Source organism: Microtus ochrogaster, unplaced genomic scaffold, assembly GCF_000317375.1.
Source record: "Microtus ochrogaster isolate Prairie Vole_2 unplaced genomic scaffold, MicOch1.0 UNK85, whole genome shotgun sequence".
Lineage (NCBI taxonomy): Eukaryota > Metazoa > Chordata > Mammalia > Rodentia > Cricetidae > Microtus > Microtus ochrogaster.
Window position 1 is genome coordinate 593,606 of NW_004949183.1, and position 23,120 is coordinate 616,725.

A 23,120-nucleotide genomic window follows, 5' to 3' on the forward strand; every position below is an offset into this window, starting at 1 on the left:
TTTTTTTATTTTATCTGTGTGTTTTACTTGCATGTATTATGTGTACCATGTGCATGCCAGGTGCCCAGAGGTTTCTTCTTTTGAGAACATGAATCATGATGAATTGAATGCTACTTTTTCCTAGTTTCAACTCTGTTATAGTTTCTTCTTTTTGTATAGGTAAGTTAATAAAAAAGTAATTGAGGGATTAAGGAGGTTAAGAGCACTGGCTGCTCTTCCAGAAGATCTGGGTTCAATTCCCAGCACCCACATAGCTGCTCACAACTATTTTTAACTCCAGTGCCAGGGAGTTTGATACTCTCTTCTGGTCTCCAAGGCATTGCATGTACATAGAGAGTAGACAAACATGCAGGCAAAACACCCATATAATTGATAATGAAAGTTAAAAAAAACAACTTAAGTGAAGCATTACTGCTTCAGAACGGCCATTCTAACTATATTAAGATGTATAGAGTTTTGGACTGGGAAACTGTCTGAGTGGCTAGGTTAAACTAGCTGTTTTTATTTGTGAGTTAATTGGAATAAAGTTATTTAATTTTAAAAAGAATGCACTGTCTACTAGGTTCATTGTGCATATATTGATTATCAGCATCTTCTGGTGTTTAATTTTTACAATTCTGTATACATTTCAGATATTTACTGCCTGTCTGAAGTATAGTCAGCAAAGATTTTTCTCCCATTCTATGTAAGGGCTGGAGAAATGGTTTAGTGGTTTAGAGCACTGGCTGCTTTCCTAGAGAATCCAGGTTCAATTCCAAGCACCCATATGGCAGTTCATAACCATCTGTAAGTTCAGTTCCAGGAGATCTGACACCTTTTTCTAGCTTCATGGGCACCAGGTACACACACACATATATAAGCAGGCAAAATACCCACATACATAAAATTGAACACACACACACACAATACATTTTATACAACTAAGTCTGAGGAACAGTACACTAAAGTCAGGCCAGGTGGACTACCCAGAACCTAAGTGGATCATTAAGTCTGGTGGCTTTCAGGCAGAGAACATCTTCAAAGAGACAGAACCCTAAATATATCCAGTGGGCCCCACTTGAGTACTCCACAAAGCACAGAGGAACAGAAGTATGTGAGGAAAGGACCTGATGCCCAAGAAAAAGTAACTGCCCCTTACAAGGGTGATGGTAAGTAACTACTTGGCCCTGAGAAGCAGGATGGGACCAGCAGTTGTTTCCCCCTATATACTCTGCCAAGGTAGAAAGACATCTTTTAGGAGGCAGGGGGCAGAGTGCTTAGAAGGGTCCTATCTTAGGAATAAGGAAAACTTCCTATACTCAGAGTTGCTACGCTCTACACAGTTAAACCTGAAAAGGCTCAGATGCTCTCCAAGTTGCTCAACAGCATCCTAGAACCCAGTGCTCATGTGTCTGTATAGCAAGACAGAACATGTCTCAAACAATGAAAAAAAACTAAAGTTGAAAGAAATAAAAGTATTTTAGTTTTAAAACAGAGTTTCACTACATACCACAGGCTGGTTTCTACCTTTAAGTATTGGGATTACAGGCATGTGCCATTATACCCTAGCTGACAAATTATTTTCCTGGGCAGATTAGCAATACTGAAACACAGAAGAATCATTTAGATGAAGCATGACTTTTGGGTACCTGTCATGTCACTAAAGCCCCAGTTTCACACAGAGATGGAACTTTGTAGTAGCTCTATAAGCTGACAGACAGCTTTCTTCATAAAGTAATTAACAGCATTTCTAGTCAGGATATTCTCTATAGAGATTATCACACTGTTTGGGATTTAATAGAATGTATGTATATGTGCATACTCTAGAAAATGTTAGCCAAGTTTTCAAAGCGTTAGTTGGTAAAAAAAAAAAATGTATCTGATAAAGAAGTATCTCAACTACTGGATCAACTGAATTACTGAATAAATTTCTTCAATAAATAACCATGCAAAGATTGAAAGATAGGGAAGATGAAATCAAGTAGGCCATGTCAGGAGAATCTGTTGATAATGCTTCCATACTAATAAAGGATTTTGATTGGCAGTTAGGGCTTGCACTTTCTGGTGGCAAAGTTGCTACATTAGGAGCTGGAGAGATGGCTTAATGGTTAAGAATCTATACCACAATTGTAGAAGATATGGATTTAGTTCCCGGCATCCACATCAGGCAATTCACAACTGCCTATAACTCCAGCTTCAAGCGATGCAATGTCTTCTTCTGAACTTTTCAGGCACCTGCATTCACATATGGCTTATATACCCACACATAAGATAATAAAATACATATTTTAAGATCGTTGAATTACAAATGAAATCATGTGAGCAACATTTTCTTGTGTGTATCTAAGGGACTCTTAGGGAGTGTACTTACACAAAAAAAACAAGTATCATGATGTAAAATGAAGCAAACTATATTTTTTGACATATGTAAAGACACTTTAGACTCTGACAAATTCCTTAGAAGTGGCAAATAAGATGGCCCTAAAGTTTAAATATCAAGAAATGATGAATACCAATGCTATGAGATTTCAGTGCTCCAACTGATATAGAAGAGTGACTACTGTTATTTAGAAACCCTATAATGTTTGACTGCTACACCAGGAAAGCAGCAGTGATGATATTGCCAAGATAAAAATCTATCAATGAGGCTGGGCAGAGGTGGCACATGCCTATAATCCCAGCACACAGGAGGCAGAGGTAGGCAGATCTCTGTGAGTTCGAGGCCAATCTGGTCTAGTTCCAGGACAGGCTCGAAAACTACAGAAACCCTGTCTCAAAAAACCAAAAGAAAAAAAAAAATCTATCAATGTGAGCAAAGTGGTGGTAGCGCACGCATTTAATCTCAGCACTCGGGAGGCAGAGGCAGGCAGATCTCTGTGAGTTTGAGGCCAGCCTGGTCTACAGAGCTAGTTCCAGGACAGCCAGTGCTGTTACACAGAGACACCCTGTCACAAAAAAACAAGAAAAACAAAACAAAATAAAAATTAATAAATGTTCTAAAGCAAGGAGATTTTATGGTGAAAAGAAAATGTATAAAAAGATGAAAAAAGGTATAGGAGGGATTGAAGAGATGTTTCAGTGGTTAAGAGACCTGGCTGCTTTTCCAGAGGACTCAGGTTCATAAACTCCAGTTCCAGGGGATCTGTCACCCTCTTCTGGCCTCCTTAGGTACCAGGCACACACGTGGAACATTTACAGCTTAAAGTAAAAACAAATACAACTTTTTATAAAGCTATAGTGGCAAAATTTTTCATAACTAATTTATCTAATTTCTTAAATACTTAAGAAATTTGTGCAAAAGTTCTACTATAAGCTAAAGATTAGTTCAAAAGTAATGCAAATGCACAAAGCATAAATATACCTGAATATGAAATTACATATGACTAATAAAGGAATATATTTTTATATGTAATCAATCCAAGATCTTTGAAAAACCTATTTTTTTTTTGTTTTTCAAGACAGGGTTTCTCTGTAGCTTTGGAGCCTCTCCTGGAACTAGCTCTTATAGAACAGGCTGGGCAGTGGTGGCACACACCTTTAATCACAGCACTAGGGAGGCAGAGGCAGGCAGATCTTTGTGAAAAACCTATTTTAAGAGATTGTATATAAACTGGAATATTCTATCTTACTTATATTTCAAAGTATTATAAAATACAAAATTTAATAGAGAAAAACTTGATGAGATATCAACAAAATACTCTAAATGCATATAAAAACTTTAAATCCTAAAATATAGACAAAGGAAAAAGACAGTAACATTAACAGTATTGCTTTTTCATTTGCTGTCTGACTGGGAGACTATACTCCAAGTAATAAAATATTGTTGGGCTAGCTGGTGTTGTCTTACATTTTTAGTCCCAACCTTTGGGAGGCAAAGGTAGGTAGATTTCTGAGTTCGAAGACAGTCTTTTCTACAGAATGAGTTCCAAAGACAGCCAGAGAACTCTGTCTCAAAAAACCAAAATAAATTAATTAATTAAATTTAAATTAAATAATTAAATATAAAAAAGAAAAAAAGATACTTTTACAAAGTGTATATTTTGTTATTGACTTCCAATGAACTGTTAACACATAAATACGCTAAATTCAATATTAACAATTTATTACAAAATGAACCTATAAGACAGGAGGTGGTGATGCAGGCCTTTAATCCCAACACTCAGGAGGCAGAGGCAGGCTGATCTCTGTGAGTTCAAGGCCAGCCTGGTCTACAAAGTGAGTTCCAGAACAGCCAGAGCTATACACGAGAGACCTTGTTTCAAAAAACAAAAAACAAAAAAAAGAAACAAAACAACAACAACAACAAAAAAAACCAAAATCAAAGTGGATCTACGGAAAACAAACCAAAAAAAGGAAAATTTAAATATAGTATACATGCAGGCTGGAGAGATGGCTCAGAGGTTAAGAGCACTGCCTGTTCTTCATAAGGTCCTGAGTTCAATTCCCAGCAACCACATGATGGCTCACGACCATCTGTAATGAGATCTGGTGCAGAATACAGTATATATGATAAATAAATAAATCTTTTTAAAAAAGTAGTATACATGTATAACATAAACTTTGAAAAGTATACAAAGAAGCTAGATGTTATGGTAGCCATCTGCAATCCCAGCACTCAGGAAGTGGAAGCCAGACCAGACTAGGCTACAGAATAAGACCTTCTCTTAAAAATAAAAATTATAAAAAATATTTTAAAATTCATTTTCTCCAGTCTTATGTACAGATAGAACCAGGAAAAGATTTAACTTAATCCAGTTGAACAATAAACCACTAGAGGCACTAATATAAAGTTAACTTGCCACAGATAAAGTATAGAATTCAGACTACAGGAAACAAATCATTCTTTGGTTATCTTTAACATAAAATAACGTGTTCAGTTCTCTTCATTGCATTTTTCTGAGGGAACGTTTCACAAACTAATCTTTTCAGGGATAGGAACCAAGATAATGAAGAACCTAGAAATTAGAAAAACTGGAAGAGCAGGAAGGAATGGAGTCAATGCATAGAAAGTATGATGGGAAGTAAAAGAAACTGCCTATAGAGCTCACTGTTACGGTGTTTTACCCTGGGTCTTGTGGATATCTGTAAGCATGACTGTTCAAAATTTATTTCTTCCATTGAAAGAAACAGAAAGAAATGAAATTCTGATTAACCTGGGATGAGGAGCTAGCTCAGTTTACAAGGTACTTGCATTTTAAGTACAAGGCCTTGAATTTCATCCCCAGAACTCAGAACCCAGTCAGTAAGCAAGTAACAGGCCTGGATAGATAGCTCAGTGTTTAAGATTGTTCTTGCAGAAAATCCAGGTTGAGTTCCCAGCACCTATTTGTTGACTCACAGCCATTTATCTCTAACTCCAGTTCAGGGAATCTAATGCCCTTTGACCTCTGCAGGCACCAGGCACACAAATAGTGCACATATATACGTGCAATTAAAACATTCATATACATAAAAACTTAATTAAAAAAGAAAAAAAATTGACAAAATATGCTGGCAAGGTTATAGGGGAAAAGGAACTATTCGTGGGAGTATAAACTGATACCATGGCAATGGAAATCAGCATGAAGGCTCCTCAAACACATAACTCAAATATAACTACCATAGGACCCAGCTATACCACTCCCAGGTATATATTTCAAAAACCCCATAGCCCTGAGATATTTCCAGATTCATGATCATTGCTGCTCCATTCACATCAAGGAAATGAAAGCAGCCTAGATGCCATCAACTAATGAATAAATAACTAAATTGTGGTGGAGTTAGAAAATACATTGAGTGAAGTAGCCAAGATCCAGAAAGACACAGGTTATAAAGCATAAGTTTTTTTTCATATGTGGATCCTAGCTTTTAATTTTTATATATGTATATTTTTGTAGGAATAAATGTGTGTATATATGAGGAAACCAGAAAGAGGCCCATGAGGGGCAGGAATAGGGCTTTCAGGAAGCACAATGTGGAGGGTGATAGAACACATGTATAAACAGAAAGAAAATACTGAGGACAGATTTAAGTAGAGGTGGGGGCAGGGCGATGGTGGAGCAGAGGGAATGGAGGTAGGGTCAACTTAATGTAAGCATGTAGGAAAATATCATATGAAAACTTCCTACTTGGCAAAGTAAAAATTGTTAAAGGTAAAAAGTGTTTAAAAGAAACAGTACCCAAATATAGACACACATGAGAGAGAGAGAGAGAGAGACAGAGACAGAGACAGAGAGACAGAGAAAGGGGGTAAGAATGACTAACCAAATAATTATATCTAAAGAGTCAATATGAAAACCAGGGAACACTCACCAAGGAGAAAACTTATGAAGCCACCTAAAGTAAGAAGACTATAGTCATCGCATCTGTGTCGCCTAGAAGCCCCACAAAACACAAAGCATCTAATATATTAGTAAGGATATTTCTGCCTCTGTTGAGGCTGCAGACAGCTGCTCTGGAGAAATTTCTACACGGTCCTTTCTCTTGTCAGAACGTCGCAAGATAATGACAGAATGGATGTGAACAATTCTGATGGTATCCATCTAAAGAAAAATTCAAAGAAAACGTTATTTCTCTCTCTGGTCAATTATACTTCTCTCTCCAATTTCCTGTAATTATAGGATTACATTTTACTAAAGTAGCAGTACAGAATTTCAGTTTTGAAAACTGATGCTTTTGTTATTAATGATGCAATGTTATATATGTGTGTATATATAAATATACATATAGTATTTCTGAGTCAGAGTTTCACATAGTTCAGCTTGGCCTCCAACATGCTTTGTGGCTGGGGCTGGACTTGAACTCCTGATATTCCTGCCTGTATCAATGCATGATATCCCAATCGAGATATATATTTCAGAATATTCAGATCAACGATATACTTCTTGAATAATCATCTAAGATGTACAAAATGTATTATCATATGAAGGTATATAAAAGTGTTCAAATGCTAATAATATGGTTGAGGAAAAAGTATTATACACAAAATCACACTAAAGTAATGGGGAAAAATCAATGTGAGGAAATCAGAAGAGTAACTTACATTAGAAAAAATTATTCATAGAGAAGGTAGGCAAATGTATGTATTTTTTGATTGCTGTGTGTGGACATATAGAATTCCTGCAACTGCCAAGTGGGTATATGAGCTACAGAAGAGGTAAAGTGTGAGTAAAATGTTTGGGAAATAGATTGATTAAGTGATGTAGTTGCAGAGCTCAAGGTGGGCTGGAAGATAGGAAGTCTAAGAAAATACAGAATAAAAGCATGTAAAAAGTTTCTAATATCATGTAGTAGATTTCAAGATGAATTGGAAAGAAATTAAACACGGCCATATTCTTCTGGTAGTACTTAAGCTTAGGCTCAAACAGAGACAACAAAATTTTCACGAGGTAACAAAAAGTATGGAGACTGGGGCCAGAAGTCTGGGCCTAAATCAAGAGGGGTGTCCACATTTAGAACAGTCTAGAGTTAAAGGTAGAAAATAGACAAAGACATAAGGAGCAATGAAATGTTTCAAGTTTGATTAGGGGTGGGGTGGTTGGCTTTCAATGACAGAAGTGGAAAGACAAAAATAAACTCTGAGAGGAATTTTTTTGATATAAGCTATGCTCACCCTACTGTACAATATAAAATCCATTAGGCACAGCTCTTAAAACGTAAAGTCTGATTTTAAATGAGCCATAAATATGATACCAACTATAATTAAAACACTTAATACAAAAAAGGAGGGTGAAGAATGTGAAATATCTCAACATTTCTTAAATATTGATAACTTTAAAAATTAGAACTAAATAAAATATACCTGTATAGTAACATTATTTTCATCCTTTTGCTGTACTTATTTATTAAAGAAAATGTGAATATAGCTAAAAGTTAGCATTTTGGTATGAATAACTATACTGAATAGACAAGTATCAAAACAAGGTATCAATTGCATAACAAATACTGACTATTCTTTTAATAAATAAAATTTTATTGAAGGAATAACATATTCTTTGTGTTGTAGCTGTTTGACAAGGTCTCACTCTATAGCTCAAGATGGCCTGCAACTTACTATGTAGCTTAGGTTATACTGAAACTTGCAATGATCCTTTGCCTCACCTCTTCAGTGCTAAAATTACAGGTGTGAGCCACCTGGCTTTATAACTTGTTGAAAACACAACACAGATAGCTCGAAAGCTTATATCTCAGAAGTCTGTTATGCTTTTGCTTTATTCAGTTACTTAGAGTTCCCATAAATCATGTGTTCCTATTTTATGGGTCAGTGGCTTTTCATACACTCTCCCTTCTGTGTAAATACTTTCACTTGGTAAGCTCTTTCATATTAAGTTCCTGACCATTCGATAAATATCTAATCATTTTCCCTTTACATGTATTCGTTCATAATAGATATGCACTTATTTCTGCTAGAACACACATGGTACTCGTCACACTTTTCTCCTGTACCAGAATACAAGCTTCTCAAAAGCAGGGGCCATATTTCATTCATGATTTTCTTACCAGCAACTAGTACAATGTGTGGTGGGCATAGAACAGACAAAAAATAAAATTAGGAGCAAAGACAGATGCATCCCCTCTCAAAGAATAATGAGACATATGACTGAATTTTCAATAGGATTTATGAAAACCCAAAGATTACATCTTAGAGAACTAAAATAAAATACATGCAAACCAAGAATTCTAGAATCAAAGAATGTATCCTTTAAACTGCAGACAAAATAAAGATGTTTTCAGATGCCTAATGGAGGGAATTTATTATTAGGACAAAAACATTACAGTTCTTCAGGCAGGTAATTCCAAAAAAATGAAGAAATGATTAAGTGCCATAAAAATATTTGTATAAACACAATGAATACAGAATGTACAAAAAAGTAATAGCCATGTTAAATAAAGCTTAACATAAATATAGAATTAAAATGTATGACAATAATCCAAAAGGCAGATGGATATGAATTAAAATAAGAAATGTTTTAAAGTTTTAGTACAAATACTTCCCAACTTATGATTATTTAATAAAGGATTTTTCAACTTTACATTGATGGGAATATAGTATACATTCAGCAGAAATTGTACTTTAAGTTTAAATCTTCTCCTGAACTGTTGATAAACATGTAACATAATAGACTTTTGCAAAGCTGAGATGCAACTTTCAGTAAGCCATACAATCATGAAGATAAACAATGGATACTGCAGTGTGCTAGGATGCTTCGTACTTTAGGTGTATTGTACATTTGGGGTCTATGATATTTTCAACTTACAGTGAATTTGTTAAGATATAACAAAGTTGTATTATTGAAGACATGGGAAAAGACAAGAAAAGAGAAAAAGAGTGATTCAAAATAAAAAGGTAGATTAAACAGAAAGCAAAAGAATGGCAACTGTAACTCATATATTAGTAACTACTAAAAATAGCAAACTCCAAATAAAAAGATCAGACTAGATTTTTATATGCTGCTAATAAGAGCTATAAATATTGGTATACAGACATGCTAAAACCAAGAAAAAACTTTACAAAAGAGTAATCACTAAAGGAATATATAGAATCAATAAGTAGGTTTTCTCTTTTTTTTTTTGAAAATGACGGTGACTTAAGTATAGTATTTGTAGTCCAATGTGACTTTTCTTAAAGAGTTATTTATTTATGTACTTTATGTATATGGGTTTTTTTCCTCCATGCACATTTGTGTACCAGAAGACGGCATCAGATCCCACAGGTGATGTAAGCCACCATGTGGGTGACAGGAATTGAAATCAGGACCTCTGGAAGAGCAGCCAGTGATCTTAACCATGGAGCCATCCCTCCAGCCTGTGACATTTTTTAAATAAGAGAAGTGTTTTGGTTAATCTGGGTTGTCAACATGGCTGGACTGAGAGACGTCTAGAGTAGAATTAGGGAAGCTCACTTCTGGTGTGTCTGTTCTAGAATCACTGTCAGAGAGGACGGATTTCCAGGAGAGTAACAGGGAAAGGTCTCTCCCTGGGTGTGGATTTTCCATGCAGTAGTCTGGGAGCCCAGGCAGAATTAAAGAAGAGAAAGCCTGCCAGGGCAGCCTAGCTCCATCCTTCCTGAGCTAGAGCATGCAGTACCATCACCATCACTCATGGCCACAAGACTCCAGAGCCTCCAGCCATCTAATGGAGATGCACAGCAGCTACAGTCCAGGGAGCTTCCAAGCCTGGATTGCAGCTACATCATTTGTTCTCCTTGAGCCGAGGCTTCCAGCTTGTCAGTTTAGCTGATACTGAATTATCCCACTGTCTGGCATGCAGAAAGCCAATGTTGGGCCACCAGCCCCCAGTTACAAATCCTATAAATTGCCCTTCATAACAAATATCATAGAGAGGGAAAGAAATAGATCCCAATTCTATTGCTTCTGTTCCTCTAGAAAACTTTAACACAGGAAGAAAGGTGGTTTAAGTGGTTATGGTGAAGGAGTTTGTATATAAAGATAATAAGTAGATGCTTGGCCTAATAGCTTGGAGAAAGCATAAGAAACTATTTTTATTGTAGTTTACAGAATCATTGGGCTCTGATATATTGAAGGAAAACCTAGCTGGTTTTATACAATTAGAAAATGGCAGGAAAAGTGGTGTGGGGGTGTACACTCAGGAGAAAAGGTAACAAGAATATGAATTGAACCTCAAAGTCTTAAGGGGAAGTGGAAAAAAGGCTAGAAAACAGGAATGGAGTAATGCTGATCAGATTATTACTGGTAGTCAAGTAAAGTTTCTTCAAAGAATAGAAACTAGGTAACATTCTAGTGAGAATTTTCATCTGATTTTAGTAGGAAAAAAAAAACATGCTGCACAATTTCAGAGTGGATTAATGTCCTGGCTGAAATCATCAAACAGACTGCAGAAATTCCTCCCCAACTGCATATTTCTATCATGCAAAATTTTATCATACGTACCTTTTCTGCAACTGTGCGCATTTCAGTTCCAGTGTATGTAAATTTGGAGTCACTCCTATTGGAGATAGATTAGAAAAGGGGGGAAACTGGGGTTTGGAATAGAAAAGGGAGTCAAGGGAAAAATAAGATAAATAGTTTTTGCAATGCAACCTTAGCTGAAACAAAAGAGGGAAGGGGAAGAGAGTAGATTCCAGGTATTAAGGAGTGGGCTTGATAAACAATAACCTATGCTTTGCAGTTTAAACAAAGGGGACCCAAAGGTTTTACTATCTCTCAAGCTTTCATGTGACTAGGAACCTCTAGGGCTCATAGCGGGTAAGATGTAACAGGACTGAAACCTAGGAACCTCTAAGGCTCATAAGGGGTGAGGTGCAACAGGACTGAAATCCACTGACAATTTAGATGGAGGAATGGATACACAAAGGAAAAGCCTATCAATGTGTGGACATTATGTGCCACAGTGAAAGTTACTGGCATATCTCTGACAATTCAGAGAACAGAGAATGTAAAACACAAAACAAGAAAATGGAAAGCAACAGAACCAAAGTCAAGTATATTATTTCAGTCAACAAAGTTCTATCCAGGTACCTCTCATGCAGTAACCAATTGGGCTCCTGGAGCTCCAACAAAATTCTACTTATAAGAACTTTGATAGGTTCACTTACGAAGTTGGTTCCTTCAGCCAGAATTTTCCACACGGGAGCATAAATATCTCAAATAAAAGTCATGCTATGATATAAGGTTAAAATGAACCTTTAGGATTGTGGTGGAACTCAGATTGTATTGTTGAGGGAGTCCTGTACTGTTCATGTTAAGATACAATGTGTACACACGATTACAAAAGTTGTTGCAGTTTTTCACCAAGAATCAGTTTAGAGATTATAATATGATGTAAGTAAACAAATATTGTCTTACCTTATGTCATCATTCAACTGGAGTAGGAAAGAGCAGAAAACATTACTGGCACATTGTTATTTAGTTATAGAGATGCAATTTTACATGAAAATTAGGTAATATGTTCACACCACAACATGAAGGACTAGAGAATTCAATCTTCAGCACTTTACAACTACACTGTATTTCTTCAACTACTTTCACAGCTCTGTAGCATTTAACCACAACAGAGACTTTGGAGTCCATGAAACCATTTGACCTGAGTATTTTGTCATACTTTAGAATGCTTTAGTGATAGCTCTGCTTCCCATAAGGAAAACTGGTGGTGGAACGAGAGGGTACTGTAATTGTGGGCTGCTTGTTTCCTAATATATCTTCATTATACCAGAATGTTTTTCTGGCCCAATTTGCTGCTTTGGTCACTGGTGTGATAACCCCCACCCCCGGGGCTCATGTAGACCGCTGAGGGTTTGCAGGAACATAAGCACGGGTCAGAGAAAAAGGACCCCGCAACAGCATTAGAAAACGCAAAGGACCTAAATTGCGTTCCTGTGGCCTCCCTGCCGCTTCAGAGACCACTGGATACTGATAAGCAGGATTTCAGCCAGGTTGGCCGACCTACTCACCTCCCCTATACATAGACCCATCACCTCCTCCTTTTCAGTGCTCAGAGCATGGTTGAGACAAACTAGGAAAGCGTCAGACTCAAGATGAACCGCTTGCACAGCTTGCACCACCTGCACCGCCATCTTTGTCGGTTCCACTCACATCCGCCTAGGGCTCACAGCAGCCTGGCCAACCGGGTGCTCCTACGCAGCCTTCCCAGCCTGTCGCCCTACGCTCCGCCCCAGGCCTGGCCGAGCAGCGCGGGTTTCACGAGGGCGGAGCCTGGGGCGCGGAGGCGGTGCCACTGCTAGCAGTACCTGGGAGACTCCCGGGTCGGTCTGGGCTGGCGTAGCAGTGGGAAACTGGGTGGTGGCGGGCAAAGTCGGTCTGGGCCTTAGTTTGGGCCACTGGGCGGCTGGGTGGCAGGGAGGCGGTGTTTTTCTGCCGGGGCGTACATAGGCGGTGAGCAACTCCGAGCGCAAGGGCAGACGCCTCCATAGTGCTGGCGCCCATTTTGCCCGCCCTCTCAGGAGCGCCCTACGCGGCCTACACTCGTCCGGGACAGCTCTTTGAGGCAACTTCGCCAGGAACAACGACCTCTTTTGAAAGTCGGTCCTAAAACAGTTAAGGTTTTATTTTATTTTGTTTTATTTCCAAGTCACAACCCTTGAATCTCTCTGGACCACTTCTGGCTGCTGGCCTGACCTAACTTCGATTCTAGTGACCTCGGCCCTGGATGCCCGTTGGTTTGCCCTGGGCTCACGTCGCGATCCCTGCTTGAGTGTCCCGGGGTGGGGGACCTGAAAGTTTTACCCTAACTGTTCTGGAAGAGGAGTAATTAGTCCAAGAAACATATTCATGTGAGTAACCTTTTACAGAAACAGTGTTTTACTGTGTCTGAAAAAGCAACTCCAGTTTGCTTGCTGTTTTTTTTTTTTTTCAAAAGCTTTTAGATATGGATTTGTTTGATACAGGAAAAGAAGGACTGAGAGAGGGACTTCACATTTTATTCAGGTTCGATTATATCACATCAAGAAACTAGTTCTAGGAAATTACAAATTTCCTCTGATCTCCTTACTGGTGTCAGACATGATTAACTTATATGTAAAACTAATTTTATTTTAAAATATGTCAATGAACTAAGGGATAAATGTACAAATCTTCCAATTTACAAGTTTACCAATTACACGAGGGATTTAGTATTTATTATAAATGAAAACAAAATATATAACACACAGTCTCCATAGCACGTAAGTTTTTGTTTGAATTTGTTTTTTTTTTAATTCCTTTTGTAGTTCTGAAGCCAGACAGATATGGCAGTACTGGAAAGGGAACTTATTCAAGCTGCTACTTGAAGAGGTGTTGATGCTTTGCTCTCCTCTCCCAAGTCAGTTCCAATCAAAGTCTTCCCACAAATACTGTCCCAAATCCAGGGCACTATGGTGCAATATATATGCCTACAACCTCTCTTTTTACCTTATGCTTATGCCACATCTTTCCATGGTTAAGTTTTATAATGATAAATGTTGGAGAAATTGCAGGGGTGTATTGGACCTATCTGCATTTTCTCTTTAACTTTCAATTTTATGGCATATGTTATATATTTTCAGTTATTGTTCATAGCTAACATGTCCTGCCTTGGTGGGACAGAAAGTACTGCTCACCTTATTACAATTGTGTAAGGAATGTTTTTTATAATTTATCTGTTTAGCCACCTTCAAGAAGAAAATACTTTTGTTTGTTGTTTTTAGTCAGTCTCTTATTCCAGAATGTTCATGCTACCTTTTACAGCTCCAAACATTTGACCAGAGATGGAAATAATGATTAACATTCACAGCAAGCTTATTATGTGCTAAAGACTACTAAGAATTTACATACATAGTGTGTGTAAACTACCTCAACTGGAATCAGGGTCTGCAATCTCTAGCAATGTTAACTAGTGGACTGGCTATCTAATTTCTCTGTGTCTTACTTTCATTACCTTTAATTAGATATAATACAAATGCCCATCTCATAGCATTCCGCAAAGATCAAATGGGTCAATGTACCTACACATGTTTTTGTTTCTGTTTTTTGTTTGTTTTATTTTTCGTTTTTCAAGACAGGGTTTCTCTGTGTAGCCATGGCTGTCCTGGAACTCTCTGTGGACCAAGCTGGCCTTGAACTCAGAGGTCCTTTTGTCTCTGCTTCTGAGTGCTGGGATTAAAGGTGAGTGCCACCACCACCTGACACCTAAACATATGTTAAAACATATGAGAAGTGTTTAATAAATACCATTGCAGTCAATATGTTTATAATTTTACACCTCAGGGAAACTGAGGTAGAGAAAGATTAGATTGTCTGAGGGTTGCAAAGCTTCTAAATGGTACAAGCAGAATTCATCAGCCCAGCTGATACCTGGGCCTATGTGATTTGGCAACTAAAATTATAATTGGATGAGGATCGTAAATGGTTTCAAATAATTAGCCTATTCAACCTATTGATACTATTTAAAAGCTCAAATACCTCAAAATTAAAGTAAGTCATATTCTTGTAAAGAAAAAAAATACAAAACCATTCTTTCTGTAAAGGAAAAAAAAGATGGTTTTGTTTAAATTACAACCAAAGAAAGCTCCTCTGTATTCTGTCATTCATTTAGAACTTAATTTACAAAATGTATAAAAATAATGTGTCTAGGTCAATATGGCTTTTGGAATCAAGGCAAGTTCTATGGAGGCCATCTCTTTTAGTGGATGTTTAGCTGTAAAGTTATACAAATGTATTTTGGGTTGCAGTTGTATTTGAAACTTGTAATATTTTTTAAGTAAAATTTCATAGGTTTATATTACATGTATTGTATTGTACCTTGTAACTAAATTTATCCTGCAGTTTTAAGATATTCTTAGTTTGGAGAATCTTGTATTTTGTGAACAAATACAATATGCCAAAAATGTTCTCTAGTCAATTAAATTTGGGAAATGTTAAACTGTATAAAATCTCTGTACAGTATTAGTTGGAGTTTTTACTATACTAATATGCTTTTATGATCTCCAATATTCCCAAACTTATTTGACCAAGGAAAATTTTGGGATCAAGTGTTCTAAAGAATCACATCTATGGAAATGATGTTTCATTCATCCAACATGTGATTTTTATAGACTTTGATCTAAATTCCTTTTGCTCAGCCTTTGCTTTTATCTAGTGAGGGTGTTGATGTTTTCATAGTCATGTGGTAGTTTATCAGTCCTTTGATCACTGCAGTTGCCTTTCTCTGGGCCCTTATGCTCTGAATGATAGGACACACAAACCCAGACTTAAGTGCTGAGTGTTGTTCCATTCCCAGGCTCATCTCATCAATACCCAGCCTGTTACCCTTTGGAGGTCACAGCAACACACTATTTCTTCTGAGAATATTTTGTAGTGCCTAATAGTAATTCAGAATATCACATACTATCTGCCTTCTCTTCCCTTGGAATTATTTCCTTCCAATGTCAGTATGACCAATAAAGTTTTGTTTTTATTCAAAAGAAATTTAAATGTCAACATGTTGGTTGTTGCTAGGACCTATCTATATCTATGAAATTGAGATGTTCTTGAAATTTTAACAGTTGGTTCCTGCTTAAAAAATGTGTGTGTATGTGCATATGTGTGTGTGCTCATTTTTATTTTTGTATTGAAATTTACTGGGGGTATTGTATGTATTTCTAAAGCTCTACAAGAGAAGCAGAACACTTGTATTTTCTAAGTGAAAAAAAATGGCTTACAACATATATAAGAAGAGACTCATGCATTTTAGGCAGATAGAAAGCAAGAGCAAGGATATGCAACTTGAAACAACACTGGTATTTGAAAGAAATTTTGGCTTAAATACAGTGGTAATGGTGATATTTGCTGGAATTGCTTACCATAGGGTGTAGCAACTGAATGAGAAGAAGAAATTCAAGATAACTCATAACTTTTGAGTGTACAGAAAATGTGATATGGCCATACAGAAAGTAGTGTTTGGTTAAGGAGAAAGGATGCTATCATAAGTAAGTTGAAAATGAGAGAGTACATTTAGGTGAAAAGGGGGACATGTGACAGGTTCAGAGTCATAATTACTCTGGAAATAAAATGGATAGCTATCATACCTATTAATTCGTCACAAAAATGTGACCATATTCTCTCTTTCTTTTTTGAGATAGGGTCTCCTTTTGTAGTTAACCTAGAGCTAAGTTATGTATACTACTTGGCCTCAAACTTACTATGTATATAGCCCAAGATGGCCTGAACCTTGTTCAGCCTCTGGCATGCTAGGATTACAGGCATGCACCAACATACCCATTTTGAGACAATAGTTTTTACTCCTACTTTTCTTTTAGGGGATGAGCAGAAAAACAGTGTTGGAGGAATCATATTCAGGATGGTGTCCTTGACAAAAGAAGGACTAGGTTTAGCTTCATTCCTTTATTTTTTGCTTCTTCTCATTCCATGTGTGCTCTGGACAGTATCACTTTGAAGGCCCTAACTATCTCCCAAACTATGCTTCATTTCTTTTCCCACTAATAGCTACTTATTAAGAATGGGGGGTCTCTACTGTGGGACAGATACCCACTGATGTATTTGTGCTCTGCAAAAAGTAGGAATACAGTGAATCTGCATCATGATGCTATGAGTGGTTTCCACAAGATTCTATTCATGAAAATGCATGTGAAGTTATGAGCTCAAAAGCTAGGCATAGAACTGTTATGGAGAGTTTCCTTGCTACCCCAAACTCTGAGAACAGTACTTTATTTACATCTCGTAAAGAGCAGAGAAATATTTTTTAACCTTCTAGTTTGTAGAATAAAAATTTTACAATTATACCTCTGTTGAAAAACGGGCTTCTATGACATCCTGCTTAAATGAAATAGGGAGCTAGATGGATAGCTATTATTTGCTTTCAGAAAGTCATGAAACTACACTAAATATTTTTCCTAAAATGAAAATTCCTTTCTGATAAGCCTCACTAGTATAAATAACTTTTTAAATAAAATGGCAGATATTTCCTTTCCCCTTATAACAAACTTAGACTCATTTTAGAAGGCTGTATACATCATTAAGAATCTTTTTTAAAATGTAAGCAGTTGTGGAGTGGCTTTATCTGAAGAATATGGGATGCATGTGTCTGTTTCACTACTTTTCTACCAAAATCATGTGTCCTTAGGCGCACTTTTGCACATTTTCTTTTTTCTTTTTTCTTTTTTCTTTTTTTTTTTTTGGTTTTTTGAGACAGGGTTTCTCTTTTGTAGCTTTTGGTGCCAGTCCTGGAACTAGCTCTTGTAGACCAGGCTGGCCTCGAACTCCCAGAGATCCGCCTGCCTCTGCCTCCCGAGTGCTGGGATTAAAGGCGTGCGCCACCACTGCCTGGCTTTTGCACATTTTCTAGTGTTAACACACTACCATTGAATACTGCTTTTTAGATGTAGATGAGAGAGGAACTGTGTCCACCCTCCTGTAGTTCTCATCTCTCCACAGAACAAACTTAGAATTCTTGAATGCTTTGCCATAGAAAGTTAGGATTACCTAGGCTTTGCCTGTATATCACTTGAGTTTCTTTTTCAGAAAGCTTAAGATGGCATTTGATATGTTTAAACTGTACAAATAGATATGTATGAGGCTTGGTTCTGTTTGAGTTGCTAGTCCCAGGTCACCTTGCTCACTAGTGAGTTCATCCCAACCTTAAAAGTCACACCTGTGTCCTGTGCGCGGATGCTGCAGGCTTAGGTGGAGAAAAGCAGGGCTAGAATTGGAACCCAAAGCCCAGAATGGCAAGAGAGGATGTGGGGGCTCCACCCGATCATCTCTGGGTTCATCAAGAAGGTATCTACCGCGACGAATATCAACGCACATGGGTAGCTGTGGTGGAAGAGGTAACTGCTTTCGTTTAAAATTTATTTATTTATTTGCTTTTGCTTTCAAGTAACCTGGTTTCTATCTAGTCTCAGTATTCTCATGTCTTTGGTTTTATATTTATCATCCCTATTAGGAGACAAGTTTCCTAAAGGCTCGAGTTCAGCAAGTTCAGGTTCCTTTAGGTGATGCAACTCGGCCAAGTCACCTTCTTACTTCCCAACTACCTCTCATGTGGCAGCTCTACCCAGAGGAGCGCTATATGGATAACAACTCTCGCTTATGGCAGATTCAGCATCATTTAATGGTACACATTTTACTCAATAATATTCCTTTGTCCTGAAGATCTTACAACAGAGTACTTTATAAACTTTCCCTTTTCTGACAGGTCAGGGGAGTACAGGAACTACTGCTTAAACTTTTGCCTGATGATTAACCTGGTATGTATTTCTATTTTTTCTCCTTCTTCTCTTTCTTTCTTTTTACTCTGTTCAGTTGTAGTGATTTGAATGATTTTTTTTTCAGGTGCTGGGATTCTAAGAAGATATGCTTCTTTGTTCTATTCATTATATGGCAATCACATCATTCACCACTGCAGTGCTCCCACCCTTGGGTCCTTGTTGGGAGGGAGTAGTTTGAAAACTGCAGATGTTTAGGAAGGGTCATGAAGAACACTGCCAGTGAAGCTACAGAGAGAGGGTTACACAGGGCAGAAATCAAGCCAACAAAAGCATTTAGTCAGGAAATGTAACTTGAAATGACTCCTTTGGAAATTGCCATAGAACCTTTAATGGACTTCATCAGCTGAACCTGGGATTTGGTGAATCCCAGAAAAATCAGCACATGCTTCAGAACAAATGCCCTCATCAACAAGGACTTGGTACTGATTTAGAGAGAAGAGAGCAGCTTCTAGCAGCATCAACATGTATTTGTCACTTATTTCCCTTGCAGCAAATTCACCTGCCTTTCCTTCTTCCATCCTGTAAATACCTAAGGTTTTATTCTAGTGTTTCCCATCCCAGTACTGACGTAATTTGGATATACTGAAAACTTGAGGAGTTCTGGGAGAAAAAAAGGTTATTTGTACTGATGAAATTAGTTTCAAAGGCACCTATGCCTTTCTTCTTTCTGAAACTGTGTCTTTGAATTGTTTTTACAAGATTCTCATCAAAACCCTGTGAATCTAAATTCTTTGATTACAAATATTTTACTTAGTTGGCTTCCATTTGAGCTCAAAGGATAATGTTACCTTTTATTGGCACTTTTCTCAAGAGATAATAGCAATTCTAATACTATAATACTAATAATTACTAATTCCTGGGAAAGTGTTTGTTTTACTTGTAAAGAATTTCTTGAATTAAAGCAGTCATGACAGTTTATGTACATTAAAGTAAGATTTTGCTTTTTAAAATAAGTCTTGGGCCCAGAACAGTGGTGCATGCCTGTAATCCCAGCTATTTGGAAGACTCAGGCAGGAGGATCACTTGACCCCAGGAGTTTAATGCCAACCTAAGAAACATAATGAGGCCATGTCGTAAAACAAACAAAAATCACTTGGTTATAATAGTTACTGTGTATTGAGTTCTTACTGCTTTCCAGTTACTATTCTGTGCACTTTATATATTTTATCATATTTAGTCCTTCCGTCAGTTCTTTGAGGTATGTATAATTCTTATTGCCATGAATAGTGAAAGAAAAAGTATTCAAGAAGTTTAATCATTTACCAAGGGTTTCTTTTGTGAATCATAAAACCAGGCATTGGGGTAGGCCTTTAAAACTGTGGTGTCATTCCAACATTTGTTTACAATATTCAAGATGACTAGACTGATTTTTTCATGTCTGTATCTTCTGTTCTTAATGAGATGGAAATACAAAATATAGTTGATTTATCCCATTAATTAAGAAAGAGTATTTTTAGTGCAATGATTTTTCCAACAATTGTAAGGTCGTACTATTTGCTCTAGAAGAAAATTCCATGTAGATAGACATCAAAATCTTTATTATTAAAAAAGCAAAATTGTAATTTTTTTTTGTTTTAGTTTTCTGGATATGCCACAAAAGGATCCATGCCAGAAACAAGCCTGTGAAATACAGAAATGTTTACAAGGTAGGATATAGATTTTTTTAAAATATTTTTTTAAACTTTACCTGTCAACTAACTATAAGAAACTAATTATGAGCTGGCGGTGGTGGCGCACACCTTTAATCCCAGCACTCGGGAGGCAGAGGCAGGTGGATCTCTGTGAGTTCAAGGCCAGCCTGCTCTACAAGAGCTAATTCCAGGACAGGAACCAAAAGCTACAGAGAAACCCTGTCTCGAAAATCCAAAAAAAAAAAAAAAAGAAACTAATTATGTTATCAGCAACTTTCATTAGCTTTAAATGTAACATTTCTATAATTAATCATGAATATTTTCTTCATCATATTATGAAATCTTTAGAATATTAAAAGTAATGCTTTGTAGGGAATGGGAGACTGTCTTCAGTGGTAGAGCATTTACCTAACATGTGCAAAGCCTCAAGAGTTCTATCGTCAGCACCACACACACAAAAAAGTGATGTATTTAAGCTATGGGTTCTTAAGTCCCATTGTACATTGGAATTACCTAACTTTTTTGTTCTTGTTTTGTTTTGGTTTTTGAGGCAGGGTTTTTCTGTTTAACACCCCTGGCTGCCCTGAAACTCATTTTGTAGACCAGACTGGCTGCAAACTCAGAGGTTCACCTACCTCTGCCTCCCCAATGTACCTGGAAAACTTTAAAACTTGTTTAGCACATATAAAGCAAACTTTCTAGAGATAGGGTCTAAGCAGGAATCATTTTACAAAGCTAACCAAGTAACTTTAATGCACAACCTGAGCTAAGCAAAGTCCTTCTACAAAAAGACTGGTTTGGAGTTGAGGATTTGGCTCAGGGATAGAGTAAATGCCCAGAATGCACTAGGCCCTTGTTTCCATCATGAACACTGTTTATATACACAAACAGAAAAACCCAAGGATGATAATGCATACTTATAATCTCAATACCTTGAAAGCAGAAGCAGGAGAATAACAAGTTCAAGACTAGCCTGAGCTAAAAAAAAGTGACAGCCTATCTCAAAAACTCAAAAATACATACCTACACATCATATAGACAGGTTTTAATACTAGACTTCAGGGACTAGGAATTAGCTCACTGGAGGACTAATACTAATCCAAGTATTCATGTGATCCTCAGTTTGATCCCCAGCCAATCAGCTTAGGGCGTCTGTTTCAAAACTCAGGTGGCTGTGGTTGTGTGGTTTACTTCTGGGCCCTCTGTTGTATTCCATTAATTTTGCTCAAGACTGCTTTGGCTACTCAAGGTCTTTTGCTCTTCCATATGAGTTTAATATTTTTTTCTAGTTTTCTGAAGAACATTATTAACATTTTGTTGGGGATTACATTGAATCTGTAGATCACCATTAGTGGTATTGCTATTTTATCAGTATTCTACACATCCATGAGCATGGAAGGTCTTTCTGTTTCCTAAATGTCTTCAGTTTCTTCTTCAGTGTTTCATAATTTTCATTGAAAGGTCTTTTTTTCACCTTAGTTAGGAATATTCATAGACATTTTACTTTTTGAGGTTATTGTTGTCCTGATTTATTTCTTTAGTGAGCTTATTAGTATATAGAAAAGCTATTGGTTTCTATATGTTTACTTTGTATTCTGATACTGTGCTTACTTTTTAAGTTCTGAAGCTTTTGATGGAGCCTAAGGTTTTCTAAGTATAGAATCATATTTATAAGCAGAAATAATTTGACATTCTGCTTTCCTATTTGTATTTATTTCCTTTCTTTCTCTTGCCTGATTTTTCTGCTCAACATTTCAAGTACTATATTAAGTAAAGTAAAAGAGAATGGAAACTCTTTTTTAGTTGCTTTCAGTTTCCCCCTATTCAGTATATTGGCTATAGGTTGTATTTAGCATTTATTTAATTTTAAAATTTTTTTTAGCATTTATCCTGTGAGGATACAGCCCTATTTTACCTAGTTTCTTCAGGCTTATTTTATATGGGAGGATGTTGAATTTTATTGGGGGCCTTTTTTCCATATCTACTAAGGTGTTGGTGTGATTGTTTTTACTATATTTATATATTGTATTTATTGAATTCTGTATGTTGAATTATATTTGCATCCTTGAAATGAAGCCAACTCTTTTCATTGATGTCACTGAATTAAGTTTTGAAGTAGTTAACAGGCTTTCTACATGTATGTTCAATAAAGGATATTGGTTTCATAGAATAAATTTGGAAGATTTTTTCCCTTTATTTTACTTTTTTTGTATAAGGTATTTTGGCTGCACATATGTCTGTGAATTACATGTATGTCTGGTGCCCATGGAAGCCAAAAGAGGGTTTTGGATCTCCTAGAACTGAAGCTACAGACAGTTGAAAGCCATCATATGGGTACTGTGCATCAAACCTAGGTTCTCTAGAATAGCAGCCAATGCTCTTAACTGGTGAGCTATCTCTCCAGCTCCATTCTTTCTCTTTCTACTTTATGGTGTAGTCTAAGGACCATTGGTGTTAGTTTTTTTGCTTTTGTTTTTGTTTTTAAAATAATGGTTGTAGTGCATCTGTATAGCATGTGCAAAGCCCTAAATTCAATTCCCACTACCACAAACATGTCAGGATTTCTGCTTATTTTTGATGGAAGATTTTTTTTTATTATACTTTCAGCCCCACTGCTTGCTATTGATTTATTTAGATTTTTCATATTAGGGGTTCAATTTTGATAGGCCATATATACAGAAATTTGTCCATTTTCTTAGACTTTCTGAATTACTGACATATTATTTTTCAAATTATTATTTCAGTTGTTTCTAGTGTGATATTCCTTTTGACTTCTATTATTATTTTTATTAATATTTTTTTATTTTATT

General features: G+C 36.7%; 3 protein-coding genes across 10 annotated transcripts in view; 2 read left to right on the forward strand and 1 right to left on the reverse strand.

The window, feature by feature from the left end:
• Positions 1–12,557, reverse strand: part of Brcc3 (BRCA1/BRCA2-containing complex subunit 3) — a 29,556-nt gene extending 16,999 nt beyond the window's left edge. Inside the window, exons 1-4 of one of the 5 annotated variants that reach the window (XM_005370659.3) lie at positions 12,389–12,557; positions 11,784–11,800; positions 10,869–10,923; positions 6,381–6,500 (exon numbers count right to left, since the gene is read on the reverse strand). In XM_005370659.3, coding sequence (XP_005370716.1) covers positions 6,381–6,500; positions 10,869–10,923; positions 11,784–11,800; positions 12,389–12,511 — 315 coding nt within the window. In that variant the 5' untranslated portion in view covers positions 12,512–12,557. Of the gene's footprint in view, positions 1–6,380; positions 6,501–10,868; positions 10,955–11,783; positions 11,829–12,388 lie in introns of all 5 variants that reach the window. The other 4 variants (XM_026777797.1, XM_013355005.2, XM_026777798.1 and 1 more) reach the window with 4 other exon arrangements.
• A 366-nt stretch (positions 12,558–12,923) lies between these two features.
• Cmc4 (C-X9-C motif containing 4) overlaps positions 12,924–23,120 on the forward strand; it is a 13,192-nt gene continuing 2,995 nt past the window's right edge. The window contains exons 1-2 of one of the 3 annotated variants that reach the window (XM_026777803.1): positions 12,924–12,991; positions 20,258–20,325. In XM_026777803.1, the coding sequence (XP_026633604.1) occupies positions 20,268–20,325 (58 nt within the window). In that variant the 5' untranslated portion in view covers positions 12,924–12,991; positions 20,258–20,267. Of the gene's footprint in view, positions 12,992–13,151; positions 13,229–19,125; positions 19,201–20,257; positions 20,326–23,120 lie in introns of those variants that run through there. The other 2 variants (XM_026777802.1, XM_026777801.1) reach the window with 2 other exon arrangements.
• On the forward strand, positions 13,159–18,990 carry Mtcp1 (mature T cell proliferation 1). Of its 2 annotated transcripts, XM_026777799.1 has the most exons (5): positions 13,159–13,228; positions 18,087–18,238; positions 18,355–18,525; positions 18,607–18,658; positions 18,744–18,990. In XM_026777799.1, the coding sequence occupies exons 2-4, from the start codon at positions 18,134–18,136 to the stop codon at positions 18,652–18,654; spliced, it is 324 nt and encodes a 107-aa protein (XP_026633600.1). In that variant the 5' UTR covers positions 13,159–13,228; positions 18,087–18,133; the 3' UTR covers positions 18,655–18,658; positions 18,744–18,990. The 2 variants fall into 2 exon arrangements, with proteins under 2 accessions (XP_026633600.1, XP_005370717.1); XM_005370660.3 differs by lacking the exon at positions 13,159–13,228 and having other exon boundaries at positions 14,555–18,238.

Coding starts and splice junctions, on each gene's coding strand:
- Mtcp1 (XM_026777799.1), top strand. CDS start 18,134: ATGGCAAGAGAGGATGTGGGGGCTCCACCCGATCATCTCTGGGTTCAT. Junction 18,239..18,354: donor GGGTAGCTGTGGTGGAAGAG/GTAACTGCTTTC, acceptor CATCCCTATTAG/GAGACAAGTTTCCTAAAGGC. Junction 18,526..18,606: donor AGATTCAGCATCATTTAATG/GTACACATTTTA, acceptor CTTTTCTGACAG/GTCAGGGGAGTACAGGAACT.